General features: G+C 37.6%; 1 protein-coding gene across 1 annotated transcript in view; it reads left to right on the top strand.

Annotated features, from left to right (window-relative positions):
- Window positions 1–983: 983 nt before the first annotated feature.
- LOC140948850 (adhesion G protein-coupled receptor B1-like) overlaps window positions 984–18,698 on the top strand; it is a 59,151-nt gene continuing 41,436 nt past the window's right edge. Inside the window, exons 1-2 of the mRNA XM_073398120.1 lie at window positions 984–1,050; window positions 17,870–18,055. Of these exons, the coding sequence (XP_073254221.1) occupies window positions 984–1,050; window positions 17,870–18,055 (253 nt within the window). The remainder of the gene's footprint in view (window positions 1,051–17,869; window positions 18,056–18,698) is intronic.

Here is an 18,698-nt window from a genome sequence, read left to right on the forward strand (position 1 = left end):
ATCATTTTCCTGCGTATTAATTTACTGAAAATGTCCCGAGGAAAACGCTGAAATAGGATTTCCGAGACCCTAAATTTAAAAACTTTCTGTGGGAGCATGCTCCCAGAACCACAAGGTTAAGTTGCTTTCAGCGCTACAACTTTTTCCCCACTTAAGTGCGAAAGGTTTATTAGAAGATACATCATTATGGGAGCTCTAAAGTGGAACGGATTATAATAGAAATTATGATAACTCGAAAGAACAGACGGGAGCCAACCTTAATTCTCCAGTCAGCAAATGATGTGATTAATAAAATTGTAAAAGAAATCGAAAAGAGAGACACTTTATTTGGTATTTCATTGAGTTTTTAGCAAGTACAGAATTGAATCCAGGGATAAAAAGATTTTAATGGGATCAGGGGTCAGGATTATTTGCAACAATTTTGGATCAGGTATCAAAATTTTATGGTCAAAATGTGAGATCAGTCGGGAAAATATATACCTCGTTAAGACCCTGTTGTATAACAAAACAGTGTAAAATACTATAAGTTTCACGGAAATGCAAAATTATTATTAAATATGTGTAATGTCTGACGACTAAAGGACATGGGAACAAATTAGTCAGAAATGAATAATGTGAGGGCACGACAATTCGTTGGATAATCTCTGGACTATCATGAAAACCAACTGACGTAGATGACGGTAAATGAAGACTAATGGTGGTAGATGTAGGCGTATGAAGGGAAAAGAAGGCTAATGAATGTTAACCTGAGATCAGGCCCAATTTTAGCGGTTCTCATACATACTCTCTTACAGCTACCGCCGGAACGCAATTTTCAAAGCGAAACGAAAATAGAGCCTGATCTCAGGTTAAATGAATGTAGGTGACCGTGGATAAAGGCTAATAGGGATAGATGAAAATTAATGACGAAGGAATAAGTGTGAATGAAGGTAAATGAGTTAGAATGAAGGTGAATTAAAATAAATGAAGGTAAATGAAGATTAATGAAAGCGAATGAAGGTGCACGGAGGAAAATGAAAGCAAATGAAGGAAAACTGATGGTGGAAGAAGGTAAATGAAAGAGAAAAGAGGAAAGTAAAGGAAGTGGAAGAAGCCCATGTTGGAAATAGTAGTCTGCAAGTCGTTATGGGAACTGAGCGGAAAAATGGGCCGCGTGGCCACTTGCTAAGACCAAATTAGGTAAATAACCATTTCCGTATTAAATAACCATTTTTGCACAGTTTTTGGATTTTTAATCGTCCATGTTCGTTTATTTTCTAAATAACCAATTGTCCAGTTTGTTTATAATTAACCAATTTTCCATTCTGCCTGCATTTTGGTTATTAAATATATAACCAATTTCGCATTTTGGTTATTTAATAAATAACCAATCTCGTATTTTGGCTATTTATCAAATAACCAAAATGCGAGATTGGTTTTTTTAATAAATAACCAATTTTGCATTTTGGTTAAGTTTATTTCGCATTTTTGGTTATTTAATAAATAACTAATCTCGCATTTTGGTTATTAAATAAATAACCAATCTCGCATTTTGGTTATTTAGTAAATAACTAATTTCGATTTTGGTTATTTGCTAAATGTTATATTTTGGTTATTTAGAAATAATAAAACTGTGATGTGGTTATTCGTGTAAATATAACCAACATTGTTTTGGTTATATACAATTAACCACTCTAAATAATAAAAATACATTTGGCGCCCCATATAGTAGCAATGTCATCAAGGAAGCAGTTGAGGAGAATCGTGATTATGATGATTAATGAATATGCGGTACTCTCATTAGCACTGAAGTATTCCTGTAAAAAGTACCAAATCATTTATGAAAGTGTTCACATTTATTTGTGTACACGCATGAGAAACAAATACCCATGCATGCAAGAGTGAATTTGTATGAATTGTCCACATACAAGTCATTGTTTCTCAATTCTCAACATGCATGAGCTTGTTGAGACATGGTTGCCAGAGGAATAGTTTTTGAAATTGTACACTTTCCCTGACCAAATGAATTGACAATTAATGGACTCCAAATTCCACTCAAAACTTCGTGTAGTAGACACAGGTGACGTAAAGCAAAAGACTTTCTTGTTTTCTGTCCAGGGAAAATCTGCTTGGTATTGTTTCAAGGCTGTTGTTCTTTTGTTTTACATCATCTGTGTCCGGTACACAAAATAAATGCCCAAGCTCCCATCACAACCATCCTCACCACCCATTGATTACATGAATTTATCGTGAATGTAAAGCACAGAATGGATTGATCTTATAGGAAACCCTATATCTGCTTGTCGTTTAATTTCTGGAAACAATATCTTGCTGATGGAATATGTCTAACTTCGGTGAATATGCAGAAATATGTCACCTCCCTCTGACTTCTCTGAAAGAGTCCAGTGTTCCCTGACTTACACTGAAATTCCCTGACTTGATAAATTGTCCCTTACGGGTAAAAGAATTAATTTTCAGGGCATTGTAACGGATGTCACACACTAATATTGTGAGGAGATCCGAAATACAGATGTTCTTTTCGAAGAAATAAGATCTAAAAGAGGAGGCCCGCAATAATAAATTTATGTTTGACTTGAAAGACACAGCTGTGTTTATGTATAAGGCTGCTAAATATAGATATATATTTTTACGAGAGATGGTTTTGGAGAAGTAAATGTAATAAAAATTCTAAACGAAAATTTTGTTCAGTAGACTTTGTTTACAAATGTAACGCTTCCCTACATGTCACATATTATCGGTGTTATAAATTGTTCATTGTAAAATAAAGCTTCCTGTAAAACCCAATGTTGCTCATGGTGTAGAGGCTGATAGGCTGTCCTTAGTCCGTTGGAAAGATATTCTTTAAGGTGACTCGACCCAGTTTTTTTGGGGGGGTACTATCCTACTTTGAAGCTCTCTGGTATCCCCACCTTTACTTTTATCGTATGTCTAACACATAGAATGGATAACATATAGATCAATCTACAATATAACATAAAATTTTTGGCGATCGGAGTAAATGTCACGTGGTTATAATGCCACGCCCCTTTGAGGTCTGAGTCGAAAATCTGCTGTTGCCGGCATTTTTTCGTGAAAATCTCTCGGCTACACATAATGCGCATTAGTGCCTTGCGCTGAACAGAGTTTCACCAAAATCGCAAAGACCCAATTCGAGAAATTCAGCGGTTTCGAAATTTAGGTCATAATTTATGCGAAAATGATAAGCAAACTTTACACGGATTATATCAGAAACTCATAAGGGGTTGAAACGTGTAACTCCCATATGTTTGCTTTGTCCGATGCTTGTGATTATTCATTTTTGAAAGTACCATATTTGGAACGAGAAGAAGAGATAACTGACCAATCAAACTTTGTAAACAACGTGACGTAATTTTCCTTCAGGTTCCCGTGCCCGCTTAAAAAAATGGCCGACAAACGGGGGAAAAACTCCCAAAAGCAGAGAAAGCTTTCAAAGGTTGAAACCAGGAATATTACCAAAACACTGAGCAGGATATTACTGCCTTACCACCCGGGCCAAACGTAACATTATGAAACCCATTTTCGGCCACGCAACTTCTTGAAGTTGTCACTTCAAAAAACGATGCCTCGTTGACCCTCTGCACAGTAAACTTATACTGCAAATAGGCTTTTAAAATTCTTATGTTAAAAGTCTAGAATAAACAGTGAAAAATATTTTCTAATAAAATTCGTTAGCTGCGTATCGAAAAGTGTCCAAAACCTGTACCTGACACCTTCGCAAAAATTGATTCTTGTAATGAATGTGAGAAGCATTTTAAAAGCTTAAATTAAACTTGGATGTTGTTGTCACGATCGTGTTTTGAGCTAATTTTATGAATGAACAAACTCAAAACAATAGACAGAGAAGCCGTTTCTTGAAAATTTTTATTCAAAGTCCAAAAAGTTAATCCTTTAAAGCAATTCGGAAAACACTATCTGGATCGTGGATCCGTTCATGCAAGTGAAATCGGCTAAGCACATGGCAAAATTCAACACAAAATCCATCTCAAATCAGGGCACATTTTGTAATTTTTCTTTAGTGCCGAAGAGAAAAATTTATAAAACGTCTATGAAACATTTAAAAATACATAAATTCCCTTTCAAAAACGTAATTGTCTTGGCCATAGAGTGCAAAATGTACCTGAAAATTCAGCAAAAACTTCGCTGACTTGGTTGCATTTCAAACCAGACCATGGGCTCCGCCGTGAAGAAAACAAGGTTGAATTCCTCGAAAGACAATTTCTTGATGAAAAGCTTCCCTTTCTCAACAAAAAGAAAGCTGAGCATTCTTTTGAACTTTCTCTTTCCATTTTTTGTCTTTTAACGGTGTATTTTTAACCTTGAAATGCAGAACTCTTGTCTTAAAACATCTGCATGGTGATCGCGTAGCAGCCATTTTGTTGAAAATGGATATCCGTCACTAAGGTTTCCAAATATGGTAAAAGTGAATATTCACGAGCATTGAACGCGAGTTACACGTTTCAACCCCTTATGGGTTTCTGATTATATCTAATAAACTATGAGATTCATCTCTTTATTTTGGGCATCATTATAACAGATGGGTCCTTGCAAGTCAGCAAAACGCTTTAGGGCCTTGTAAATGCGCGCGATTTCGAGCAAAGCAAACATATAGAAATTATAGTTTTCGCTATTTGTTGACGTTTGTCAGCGTTTAAGAGTCCTTCTCACGAAAAAAGCATTTTCTTAAAAATTCGTAGTTTTTTTTCCTTCAAATTTTTTCAGGGCCACAATTGATTAACTAACTACCCGGACTCTGAATTTCATGGTCATTGAAAAACTGTGACATTATCTTCTATAAGCCCAAACTTGAGTAAACATTGAAGATTTTGAGCGTTTTGGCTGAGTTTGTGCTTTGGGAGTTGTCTATTGTTTCTAGTCTGTCATTATACAGCATTCTTGTTCAGCACGCGTGCAATGACCACGCTTGGCTGACTTCCGAATGCTCACCGAGATATTCCCGTCACGACTTGGTTTAATTATTGGCTTGCATTAAACCTATGAAAAAATGATATTTTTTTAATAGTAAGTAGATTTAGTGTGTAGCACTTCTTGATTTTTTTGCAAAGGCACAAGAAGCACGAGAATTGATTAAAAATTGTGACTTAAACCTCTATGTATCACGCGATGGCCTGTCTCACTGTACCAAAATTATTATATCTCGGTGAGCATTCGGAAGTCAGCCAAGCGCGGTCTTTGCACGCGTGCTGAACAAGAATGCTGTATAATGACAGACTAGAAACAATAGACAACTCCCAAAGCACAAACTCAGCCAAAACGCTAAAAATCTTCAATGTTTACTCAAGTTTGGGCTTATAGAAGATAATGTCACAGTTTTTCAATGACCATGAAATTCAGAGTCCGGGTAGTTAGTTAATCAATTGTGGCCCTGAAAAAATTTGAAGGAAAAAAAACTACGAATTTTTAAGAAAATGCTTTTTTCGTGAGAAGGACTCTTAAACGCTGACAAACGTCAACAAATAGCGAAAACTATAATTTCTATATGTTTGCTTTGCTCGAAATCGCGCGCATTTACAAGGTCCTAAAGCGTTTTGCTGACTTGCAAGGACCCATCTGTTATAACGATGCCCAAAATAAAGAGATGAATCTCATAGTTTATTAGATATAATCCGTGTAAAGTTTGCTTATCATTTTCGCATAAATTATGACCTAAATTTGGAAACCGCTGAATTTCTCGAATTGGGTCTTTGCGATTTTGGTGAAACTCTGTTCAGCGCAAGGCACTAATGCGCACTATGTGTAGCCGAGAGATTTTCACGAAAAAATGCCGGCAACAGCAGATTTTCGACTCAGACCTCAAAGGGGCGTGGCATTATAACCACGTGACATTTACTCCGATCGCCAAAAATTTTATGTTATATTGTAGATTGATCTATATGTTATCCATTCTATGTGTTAGACATACGATAAAAGTAAAGGTGGGGATACCAGAGAGCTTCAAAGTAGGATGGTACCCCCCCCAAAAAAACTGGGTCGAGTCACCTTAAGTGCATTGTACAGATCGTGTAACTGTTTCTGCCTATCGTTGCATCGAAGAAGGTAATTTTACTGCCAAACTCAATAAGCATTGCCTGATCTTCTACGCTTTTTGAAACGTCGGCAGTCGATGTTCCATCTCTTCATTTGCAGTGTAATTGTAGTATTTTGTCGCTGCCTCTGTACATGTTTGTGGTCGCTGTGTTGACGAAGTTGCCTTCGCTGTGCTAAGCGTTGTTCTCTGTGCTTCGCGCGCGGCTTTTTTTTGTTGTCGTCGTCTTCTCATTTGGTCTTCTCCGCTCGCGATGAATTTTAGTCCGCGTTCTGCAGAGGAGTTTCGGTTGAAAATAGAGGATTTCCAGCCACTTGTTGTTCTGGGTCATTCGAATGGGAAATTGCTCTTGATTCACCGATTGTTTCATAGATGAACAAGACGCTACGGAGCGTACACTTCGGCGTCGTCGTTGTGGAACTGATTAATGTAAATGTGGAGGAATAGTAAGAAATGAAATATGGTAAGAGTAAGGTATTAATTTGTGAAATTATGGGATTTGTCACGATATTCTGAAAAGAGCAACATCCAAGAGGCCTACTTGCCAAAAACTAGCATTTGGGGACAAATTGTCGCTGAGATATTAGCCCAGTTACGCTCTGATGACTCCATACAAATCCTTCTAAATTTGACTTGGGTCTAAACGTTTAGACCTAAGTCAAATATGAGGTTACTGGCCGTGAATAACAAGTCTAACAAAACAAACAGTGAAAAAAGAATTCTCTATTTTTCTTAGTCACATATCAGGCTTCAAAAACAGCATAGCAGTCTCATGTACTGATTAAAGATATGTAAGGCAGAAGGTAAGGAGTCAATTACGTTGAGCATGGAATTGGCTCTTACGAGTTCGAATGTTTTGAGGATATAATTATTCACTGACTATCAGCACGCTGGAATGTCGGATTAAGACAAAAAAGTTTAATACCAAAGGAACATAGCCTTTTCAGAGCTAACTTGACTTGAACTTAATTAAGTACAACTAAACAGCCTCTACCAATAATAACAAACTCTCACTTGAACTTCAGATATCTTACGGCTTCCGCCAACTTGTAAACACAGAACTTGAAAATCGGTCTTCGTCACACTTGACTAAACACAGCAGTCCATCTCGTGGGAAAAAAAAAAACTTAGTTCGTCAAAAGATCACGCTTGGAATTTGTATACCGGCTGACATAAGGTTCTAGAAAATACTAAACGGGCGAATAGTAGTAGCTTTTCGACATATTTTATGATTTCAGTAACTGATGCAAATCTGCTGACTCATGCTGAAATGTAAACATGCCCTAATTAATTATTCATGAATAATCCAAAAAAGTGGAGAACGTTCGAGAAAGTCACGCAACGCATGAAAGCAATTTTACTACGTAACACTCAACAAAGACAAAATGTCTTTGTGCAGCATTTTGTAACTTTAAATTCATCATAAAGTAGTTCGAAAGGAGGGCTCACTCGTGAAATGTTTTTCAACACTCGAAGAGAGATTTCGTGTCTCTGCGCGGCCACGTAATATCCTCTATTTATTGCTCGAGTAAACTAAAGACTAAACTCGAAGTGATATCAAGATATCACAAAGTAGTCCGGTTTCATTTCGTGAAATAGCCGAAACAAGCCGAAAAGTCCAAACTTACACGCCGAATCTTGTCCCGAAACTAGTGCATAACTTCATAACTATTTTTCATTTCCCGAACTACCATGGGTCGCAGTAGCGCAATCGGCTAATCCCTCAACTTAGAGTCTCCTCTGCCCTGACGGGTCACACAGGTGAGTCGGTTCAAACCCCGGGAAAGCCAAAATAATAATTCTTTCTTCCTCGAAAAAGTTAAATAATAAATCAAAGAAATCGAAGTGATCTCGAGATATCTCGAACTAATTCGGCGCTCACTTCATCAAATAGCCGAATAAAACCGAAAACCTACAGACTTTGCATGCCCAATCTTGTCAAAAATGGTAACTTTGATACATTCCTGAGCATCGCGAATCCTTTACTTCGCGCTCCGCCGAAGTAATAAACACATGAGCCTTTCATGAATAATACATGACGATGCGCTGGTCATCAGCGGCAAAGTCTATGTTGCCTGGAAACGCAAAATGCTCCATGACGTATTGCTACATCACGTCATTGGCGGACACCAAGCATATATTCATAGTAGGGCGGATAAAGGTTGGGCGGTGAAACGAGCGCTCCGCTCTTCATTGAATGTGTGATGCGGAGTAGGACTGGCACGAGCGCTCTTTTCGCGCTTCCGGTGCGCTTCAAGGCCGGCGAAATTTTCCTTTTTGCAAACCGGAAATCCTATTTTCTTTCTGTAATTTCAGGCTACAATGTTAAATAGATAAATTCGTTTCATAACAATATCAATAAACAGTTTCATATGTTTGTGTCTGAACGTCTAGAAGTCAAACTTGTTGGTCGTATAATGCCAAAATTTGAGTTTAATTTGAAAGTGTTGAATACCTCCTCCTTCCACTTAATATCACCTAATCGTCTTTCGCCGTTTCGTTTGCAAAAGCTTAACACTTCTTAACCTCAATTTTTACATATGTTAAAGGGGGATAAATTTTATATAACATAACAGAAAATTAGATTGATATATATTGATATAGTGGCGTTGTACTCCTTGAAACTTTGCTTCTCGGGTGCAACGCGCCATGGCGATTCGCGCAATGCGTTGCAAATCCGGCAACCGCATGTAAACAAAATTTATTGAGGTTAGTTGTAAGGTTTTTTCTCAGTTTTTCTCTCTAAAACTAAACAAGGTAAACAATAAAAACTGAGGGGAAACTAATTTTGAAGTTTCGAACAAACAGAAAGACGTATGAGATGTTTTTTTCAAAATTAAAAAGAAGGATGATGGTGATTGAAATTAGCATAATTTCACCTTGCGCGAGCTGCACGCATTTATAAAATAATGAAACACGATCTGCTGTCATTTAGTTTTGCCTTGGATGACATGGATGAGATTTTCCTTCGTGTTTTAGACAGTACTTAGTTGTTTTTGTTTTGAAATAACATCGACATTGGCGAGTAGCAGAACGAAAATATAATTCAGTGGTAGAGTCATGGAAGTAATAAAAGGAACCCTTTGAAAGAGATGTTTGTCTACTCCAACTAAACCTCCCGCAAAAAAATAGCAAGAAAATAAATCAAGCTGCCATAATTCAGTGACAGCGGCAGTATCTAATGTAAAAACCACATTGCAACATCGCAAGCCCTGACCGAAGTCGAAAACAAGCGACATTTCTAAGCAGAGTCCCAGTCCACTGCATCACACCTTTTTGCTCGGACGCGCTCGTTTCACCGCCCAACCTTTATCCGCCCTGATTCATAGAGAGATTTACGGCGCAGCGAATTTTGCATCTGGCTAAGACCACGCGCGGTCCACGTAATGCATGCGCGCTTCGCGCGCGACGAGATTATAAACTCGCTTCGCGAGAACAAAAGAATCTCTAACCTTTCTTCCCCAGAGTTAAATTTGACAAACATTTTAAAGTATGTTTACTAAAACTAAACACTAATATGCGAAATTATTATATGGCTGATTCCGCGAGCGGACAATATGACACAAATCCTGTATAACACTCGGCCAATATCCGGTGCAGTTATCTTGACCTCTTGCTTAGTCAATTACGCATACACTACCCTAGAAGTTTCATTTGAATGGGGGAATTCATATTTTTACAAAGTTTTTAAAAAACTTTACTAGTACTAGTAAAAAAAAAATTTTTCAAAATTCTTCAATAGTGAAAAATATTTTTCATTGATTTTCTTAATAATACTGTATACTAATAAATGGAAAAATGGGCAAAAAAGAAATGACTTTTCGCGAAATTCATTTCATGGTATGTAAGTAAATTATGCTAGTAAATTGTAGAATGGGCGAAAAAGGCTTGACCCTTTAGCGAGATTTTCATTTACTAGTATATAAATTGCATTTACTAGCAAATGGTAAAACGGGCCAGAAGGGCATGACTTTTTATCCAGATTTCTATTTACAAGTATCTTCACACTATTTACTAGTAAATGGTAAAACAGGCCAAAAGGGCATGACTTTTTAGCGAGATGATCATTTAAAGGTATCTTGATACTAATTACTAGTAAACTTACTAGTCTTTCATTGAAACAAGACATAGCTACATATATATTTTACAGATACAACATAAAACATTTATATAACATACAAATGCAAACTGAGTACATCCCAAACAAGAAAAATTATTCACCTTACAGAATTTTGCAAAAATGAAATACAAATGGCCTGTATACGTATCAGCTATTAAACCATTGAAAACCAAACTTTTTGCATGGTGTGACCAGCAACCCTAGCACACTTGTATACTTCATGTCCAGTATGATTCAATTTTATTGTTGGTTAAATTTATTTACTGCAGCTAGGCTTAATCAAACTTGATTCAAAAAATACTTTCCTGTTTCTTTGTAACTACAATATATAATATTAAGAGAGAGGATATAACCTTAGAAATATTATACAGTAGTACAATCAAAAGATAAGGCACCCCCAGGAAATCGAGTTGGTCCCCACTATACTTCAGTCATTTTCTTTTACTCTCTATAAGAGTTACACCTGCCCATTAATACAGACATTTTGTGCCACTCCCAATAGTTTTCATCTGAGACGTGACTGTAGTTTGTGCAACACCACACTTACGCCTCTGACGACAAAAATACAATGCTACTCAGTCTTAATTTATTCTACTTGCAATCAAATTCAGACCTCTTCATGTTCTTCTTTATATTCACAGTATTATGAACTCGTTTATTTTTCAGTGTGTATTCTAGTAGTCTTTTCAGGCCGGGCACTCAATGTTGTCCTACAAAAAATCATAATAACCAACTCATTCTATGATTTAATTTTACAGTGCAATCTTTGTGTGGATTTGAAAGCAAATTTCTCCATAGGCCTCATTCTGTTTCTGTACAATACAACCTTTAGCTTTATACCGCAGTAAAGCAGAATTTGCTGTTGTTTATGTAACAACTGTCACACGAGATCATTCGAATGTGATTTTCTAGTAGAACTTTCAAAATAGTCAGAACCTTCTTGGAACGCGGTTCTGTGACTAAAAAAATATATTTACCATTTTAGATATATGAAAAAAGTTGGGCAACTGAAATCTTTTATTTTACTAACAAGCTAAACGCCAACGTGCATAAACAAAAACCTTGCTATCGCCATTATGAAGTCGTCACTTCAACAGTAAAAAAACCTTAAAGGTTCATAAAAGTTCACTCTAAAAATTTGCATGCACAAACAAAATTTATAAAACCATTACATATTTTTTTGGTAGCCGTTTATTATCATTTGGTTTTGACTGGCAAGATAAAACGCGACCTTCAACCTGTAATATTCGATAGGCCATTTTGACACTACATAAACGTAAAAGGCGAAAAAACACCTTAACTTATAAGAATAACTATAAAATATCACCTAAATATTTTCTGTATATCGCATAGAAATACGCCAAATATCAAATCTAATTATAGAATGCAGCGATCTAAAGATATAAAGCAATAAATCGGAACCTACCTTCAGCTAGACGGCGCCATTTTTCTTGCCCTGACAGCGGATCGAGAGCGGAAAGCGGACTAGTTCCAGTCCTACTCCGCATCACAGCTGAACCAGAGAGCGTGCATGAGCGTTTCAACGCCCTAGCTTATTACGCCCTGTGATACACTATATGTTCCGTCAAATATTGTGAAAAGATTGAACAAAAAATTTAAACAAAGGCATGGATATCAAATTAGGGTAAGACTTGTGTCAGAAAGGAAGTGGGAGGCAGTCTATTAACATCCATCTTATCAATGGGCAGAACCTTAGCACCTGTTGGCTAAAACACTTGGATTAGCCTCTCTTGGTGGATTAGCATCAGAAGGTGCTAGTCAATTGGTAAAAAATATATCTGGGGGTAATATACTGAGGGATGTTGTAGGCACTGAAATGGCTTTAGCATCAGCATTAACTGGATAGCTGGAGGTTAAGTAGGAGGCTTTTTCATACCCGGGAATAAAATCAATCAGTTGATTGCGTATAAATACCTTCTAAATAATATCCAGAAAAGAGATATCCTTAATGCTCTCCCATTACGGAATTGCGCCTGTAGAAAGGCGTCGCTAGTAAATGCATTTTTTTGTCAATCAATGTCTCCTATTATTTGTAGGTGGAAATTGGTGAAACATTGTTATTGGTTTGGAGACAATAGAAGAACAAAGGATATCAAAAAGATCAAGTTATGCGGTCTTAAAGCGTGTAGCGTGACTTTAATCAGTTGCAGCATTTCTCATAACTTTCCCGCATTAAAACGTTGGAATGAAAAGTCTGAAGGTTAGCTTATAAAATCTTGATAGCCAAAATAAAAAGGGTGCCCGAAATCCGGCGGATGAACAGTAATTTGCATATAAGTGTAAGTGAAGCGAAATAGCCGTGGTTTTAAACACAACGTTTCCTCAAAATTTTTTTTTCCTTTTGAAAGCGTAAATTCGCATGAAAGAACTCAGATTTCACAAAATAATATAAAATGAAACGAAGAAAATCGAAAAGTGGTAAAAAAGAAGTCAGGATATTTCAGTTCGATGGAAAGTAAGCGATTGGGTAGGTGATTTGCATACTGATAAAAACAGCTTCTAGCGTAGTTCAAAACCGTCCGACTTCCTGATTGTTTTTTCTGGCATTCTATACATTCTGCTGGCCTAAATCGTTAAAATATCTTATGAAGTCAAACTATTTATGAAGCTGAGCGTTTGCATTTCCTTATAAAACAGAGAGTAGTGCGAAAGCTACGATCTATTGATTTTCTTAAGTTAAATTACCTTTGTAGCGGACCTTCACGCGTGGCGCCCCATAGCTAAGGAAAGGTGGTAATCTACCCATCCGAGAAAATTTGGTAATCAAGTGACCGTACACTGACCGACCGTCCGTCCGCACCACAAGCATACCAATGTAAAATAACTCAATCAACTGCTATGGCAACCCAAATGCAACTCAAGGTTTTATTTTAGACTGTTCACAGTCCCCTATTTTTTCGTGAGATCGAGGAGATATAGCGCGTCTTACCGTTAATGACGGCCGTCTTGATTTTCAAATGTACCGCGTCGCGGATTATAGCTGTAGGGGGAGGGGGCGAGAAAAATAGCCAAACAGCTCCCCGCCCCCTAAGTAGTTTTGACACTCATGCATGATGACAGCCCGTAACGCAAAGTGCTCGATCTCGACGATCTTACGGAAAAATAGAGGACTGTGAACGGTCTAGTTTTATTTGGAAGAAAATCACATGGCCGCCCGGACTTTTAGAAAGAAAAAAACAACAACAAAGTCATGTCTTTTTCGGCGTTATTTTTTATGTTTATACCTGGTTTACACCAAAGTAGGATAACAGAGAAAGAGCTAGAGCGAGTTATTGAAAACAAAGGAGACGAATTTCGTAGGAAGAAAAACATGGAAATTCAAAGCGGCGGTGAGAAAATGAGAAATGCTAGCGGCCAGCAAGGTGAAAATGAGCGGCAGTGAAAAATAAAAGTGAACATGAACACAGGAAACAAAATGTTGGGTAAGCACATACGACAATTCCTCCATAAAAATAATGTGCAACTAGGAAGTTTGACGTTTTAGTCGTACAAAACAGCGTTGTAGTCGTGCAAAACAACGGCAAGGGAAAGACAAAAAAGCGTGCTGCACGTGCAAATTTGTTTTTCTGCTAATTAGAAGAAAAAGTGTGCTGCAAGTGCAATTTGTTTTTTTGCTAATTAGATCTATTAGTCTTGAAGCCATTTTCATAGTCGTCCCAGTTTAGCATTACACAATTTAATTTTTGTTTATTTTTTAATTACACGTATTATTAACCAGAGCTTCGCTTTTAGCCCTCGCTAAATCTATATATTATCATAAAAACAATACGCTAACACTTGAGTCTTGAATCAAAGGACGCGACTTGCGTCGGCTTCCTTTGTGAACTCGCAAATAGTCACGGGACCCGCGATTTTGCGGGCGACACGGATCTACAGGCACAATTCCGTAATGGGCTGTGAGTGCTCCGGGCTGTGACGGGTGTGTCCACACCTTTGCTGGGATAATTATAATCTTCTTGTGTACCCGTATTTTCCTAGCTGTATGTGCTTAAATTAAATAAACGGCCACCCCTGTGGCCAAAATTCACGCCACATTTAAATAGAATTACTGACAGTTAAAAGACGATACGTGATGAATATTTAAACCCGCCGCTCTAAGGGGCCAATATTAACAGATAATTATAAATAACGTAGTGACATTTATCCATTCGTCGAAAAGGGATGGTTTAAAGGCGCTGTTAAAAGAACTATCAGAGAGAAATGAGATCTGGCATCAAAGCAAATTTCCTTCTGACTTTCATCGTGTTACTATGTACATGTAGCGAAGAGGTTTGAAAGCGTTTGTTAAAGTCATATTTTATCCTTGACAACAAAAAAAGTCTGTTTCATCAAAGATTTCTAAACCCTCTGTTTTCTGATTAATTCATGCAGCCAACCAGAGCTCAAAATACGGATTGTCAGCCTAAAAAAGGTAAGCATGTTCGATATGTCTTCCTGGTGAACCGTTCCAGATAAAAACACTATCGAACTGTTATATTTCCCTACAGCTGTATAACGGTTTTTCTAATGCAGAAATATCTTAATACAGTTTTAATTGTGAAAGAGCCACAAAAAAGTTGAAAATATTCGGAAACCACTGAATAAACTTTGTTGTCTAAGCTTATGAGCAACAGGCCAGGGTGGATATTGGCCACCTCATAATTTATATTTAAAAGGGCGTCTATACTGTGTTTACCTTTAGGCCATGAAATTAATTTTTTTCCAAATTTTTGGATGTAGAATCCATTTGTTAATCCACAAACTATGAAAATAAATGGGAAGGATGAGAGCATTTTTCTGCCAATTGTTAATTCAGTTTTTGATAAGCTAGTTTATTGCGCTTTAAGCGAAACACGCTATGTACACTATGAATTTCCCGATATTATAGCTGACTTAAGTAGCATTTTCTTATTCACAAGTTCGAAAAAAGCTTTCATTCTTTTTCCATCCTCGGTTTATGTAAACATTCTTTAATTCATGAATAAGCTCTTGCCCGTGAATAATTACCGAGTATTTTTGTCTTGAAATATTGTTTTGACCGGATGGGCTGGTTAAACGACAGGCAGCCCAGACGTAATATGTGTCACTGAATGAATATATTAATATTCACATGGACAAATTAATGTGATGAGTCGTCGAAACTCCCATGAACTAAAATAGTCCAAAAGTCAAAATATAACAAACTAAAGCTAAGATACCTTCAACTGAACGTATCCTTGTCTTTCCTGGCCGGTTTAAGTGGCATTTTATTGAGTTTTGCAATTGTAGGTACTATCCACTAAAGAAGAATTAAAGGCTGGCTACAAAACAAACGGACCATCTCCACGCGCCTTCACGTGAAGCGCTATAAATTCGAGAATAATCGACGAATCCGCTCCAAATTGCCATCGGCTAATCTGCAGGTAACGTGTGCTCCTGCTTCTTGCTCGCTGGCTCCACAAAACCCATCGCAACTGCACAATAATCGCTCGCTCATCAACAACCACTGTTGACCCTTACGCTTCGATACGACCGCAAACTACCAGGTTTAATACGCGACGTGAATATTCAAACTTAGCGACCGCGTTCGCGCAACAATGCAGCACTTGCTATGGGAGGGATGGTACTATTGCTTCTAGGTCAATCAATCGGAAAATAATATTGAAGCCCTTGTAATTTTTAAAAAGATCCAATTTGCCCTAGGATCACCGAACAGATACGAACTTTATAGCGGAGCTAAAAAAATGAGCGGCAGTGGAAAAAGTGAACAAGAACATGTACCACATTTCCTCCATAAAAAGTGAAAACCAGGAAGTTTTCTGGACGTTTCACGTTGCAGTCATGCAAATCAACGGTAAGGAAATGTACAAGAAAGTGTGCTGCAATTAGACCTATTGTTGTTTTTCACAGTTCTGGTCAAGGGCATCCAACGTTTAATTTTTCTCATTTCACTCACCGGGTTAGGCTATTTTTCGTAGAGAGTAAAAAGGAATACTAAAATTTTCGGATTCAATAATGTGATGAAAGAAGGAATCTGAAAAATTATCTCCTTTGTAATACGTTAAATTGCATCTAAAATGTTCGGGAAAATAATTCTGAATTCCTCGTAATTGCAAAAAGACTCAAGTTCCTCTAGAATGGCCGAACACTGAGATACAAATTTTATAGCACCACTTAGAATGCATTTCTATAGAGCTAAAAGTACTTTATGAATAGCTACAAAAGTGTTTTCAAAGTATTTGAGGAAACAGTCGTTGGGTGCCCCTGTCTTGTTGCCTTCTCCGCTTAGCATTACACGATATATTTTATATTTAGCATGAGCAAACTATAAATCATTAGCTTCGCTTTTAGCCCTCCTGACTAAATTTATGTAAGCGCTGTTTAGAATGCATTTTTCGATCAAAAGTACTCTGGACAGCCTTAAATGTGTTTTCAATGCATTTAGGGGGAAATCATCGTTGGGTGCCCCTGAGTTTTGAGAATAATAATAATAAAAAAAGATATCGCGCCCATAAATTTTACTTTACGATATCTTCAGCTGTATCTTCTATTCAGCTGCATAGCCGAGGCCAGATTTTGCCTTTTTCCTGGGCGGAAAATTCTCGTCCTCCCTCACCAGTTTGGACAACATATTATGGAGTAAGACGTTGTTCTGGAAAGAACTGTTTATTTAATTAATCCAAGCAAATAGGTCCAGTGGAGTCAAGAACCTAGCTATGCAAGCGGCTGGACTAACAATGTGACAGCAGCTGTGACAGCGAACGTTAGAAGAATTCGAACTTGAAAACCAGAACCGCCCTGTTGAAAACTTACGGACGGTCGCGCGATCGCCTTTTATATACCGCGTATTAAACCTCATAGTTTGCGGTCATATCGAAGCGTAAAGGTCAACAGTGGTTGTTGATGAGCAAACAATTATTGTGCAGTTGCGATGGGTTTTGTGGAGCCAGCGAGCAAGAAGCAGGAGCACACGTTACCTGCAGATTAGCCGATGGCAATTTGGAGCGGATTCGTCGATTATTCTCGAATTTATAGCGCTTCACGTGAAGGCGCGTGGAGATGGTCCGTTTATTTTGTAGCCAGCCTTTAAGTCTTCTTTAGTGGATAGTACCTACAATTGCAAAACTCAACAAAATGCCACTTAAACCGGCCAGGAAAGACAAGGATACGTTCAGTTGAAGGTATCTTAGCTTTAGTTTGTTATATTTTGACTTTTGGACATTTTAGTTCATGGGAGTTTCGACGACTCATCGCATTAATTTGTCCATGTGAATATTAATATATTCATTCAGTGACACATATTACGTCTGGGCCGCCTGTGGTTAAACTGGCAAGGTCCAGCAGAGCATTTTATGAATGTTCTGGTGATATTCAAATTAGCGAGCATGCGCAGTATTATCAATAATTAATAACCATTTTCCACATTTACCATTTACAGATTCCTTTAAAAAAATACATAATGGTAGTGCCCAGTCAGTTTTCTAGCCATTTGAACTGCCCGCCAATTTCAATGATGACGGAATGACGACACACGTAATTCATGATTACTTCTTAATCACGCTTCAAGATCCTAGAAGCGGTGTAGGATCTACGAGAAACAGATCGCGTTTCCTGGATTTCCTACACATTGTGGTTGCCACACGTGCCGCCAGACACTATGGAATGCATTTGTTATTTTTCGTATTTTTGTATTTTTTTTTTTTCAGTTACTTGTACAGAAAATACCAAAGTTCTGACGAACGGGAACGCCACTTTCCAGAACTGTACGGATGGCGTAATACACATCTACATGACTTGTTTGAAATCAGTAACAGAGTCAGCAGGCGCAATCTCAAGAATTTGCTGCCAATTTCATGTCCAAACGCCAAGTTACAGGTCAACAAAAAGACCAGGTATTGCCTCAGTTAAATCCCAGTTAGGCTTCAACTGCATTCAGTCTTTACTCTGGTTACACCATCATACGTTCGTACAATATACTACCACGTGATATGAATTCCATGCCAAAATTTTGAAAACCTGCTAAGAATTGTAATACTATTCATTTCCTGGTAAGACAACTCTCTCTAAAGGAAAATTTCTGTCACCACATAGCAGCTTTTAAGACTTCTAGCATAATTTTTAGCATAATTTTTCCCTTTTTTTAAAACGTAGCATAGTTCGCATATTTTGATAATTATCAGAACATTTTTGCGTTTTGACAGGCACGTTGATTCCCAAATCCCAATTATACACTGACGTTGTTAGATGTTTTAGTGGTATTTACAGTTTACTGAGCCCCTGAAATGGGGGCCTGGGAATAGGGTGTACGGGAACCGGAAGTCATGTCATGGCAAACCATGTCGGTCCCAATACCTCTCATAGGCAAGGTTACAAAATGGCGTCAGCTATGCCAGCCGATTAGAGTGAAAACTTGAAGATTGTTGTTAAAAGAAGTTCGAAGCATGAACAATAAACGGACACGAAAAAGGATATTATATATTATAGCTAACAAGAATTGAACGGCTTCTGGTTAAAGAATTTTATGCACTTATTTGC

The sequence above is a fragment of the Porites lutea genome, chromosome 9 (genome assembly GCF_958299795.1).
Source record: "Porites lutea chromosome 9, jaPorLute2.1, whole genome shotgun sequence".
Classification (NCBI taxonomy): domain Eukaryota; kingdom Metazoa; phylum Cnidaria; class Anthozoa; order Scleractinia; family Poritidae; genus Porites; species Porites lutea.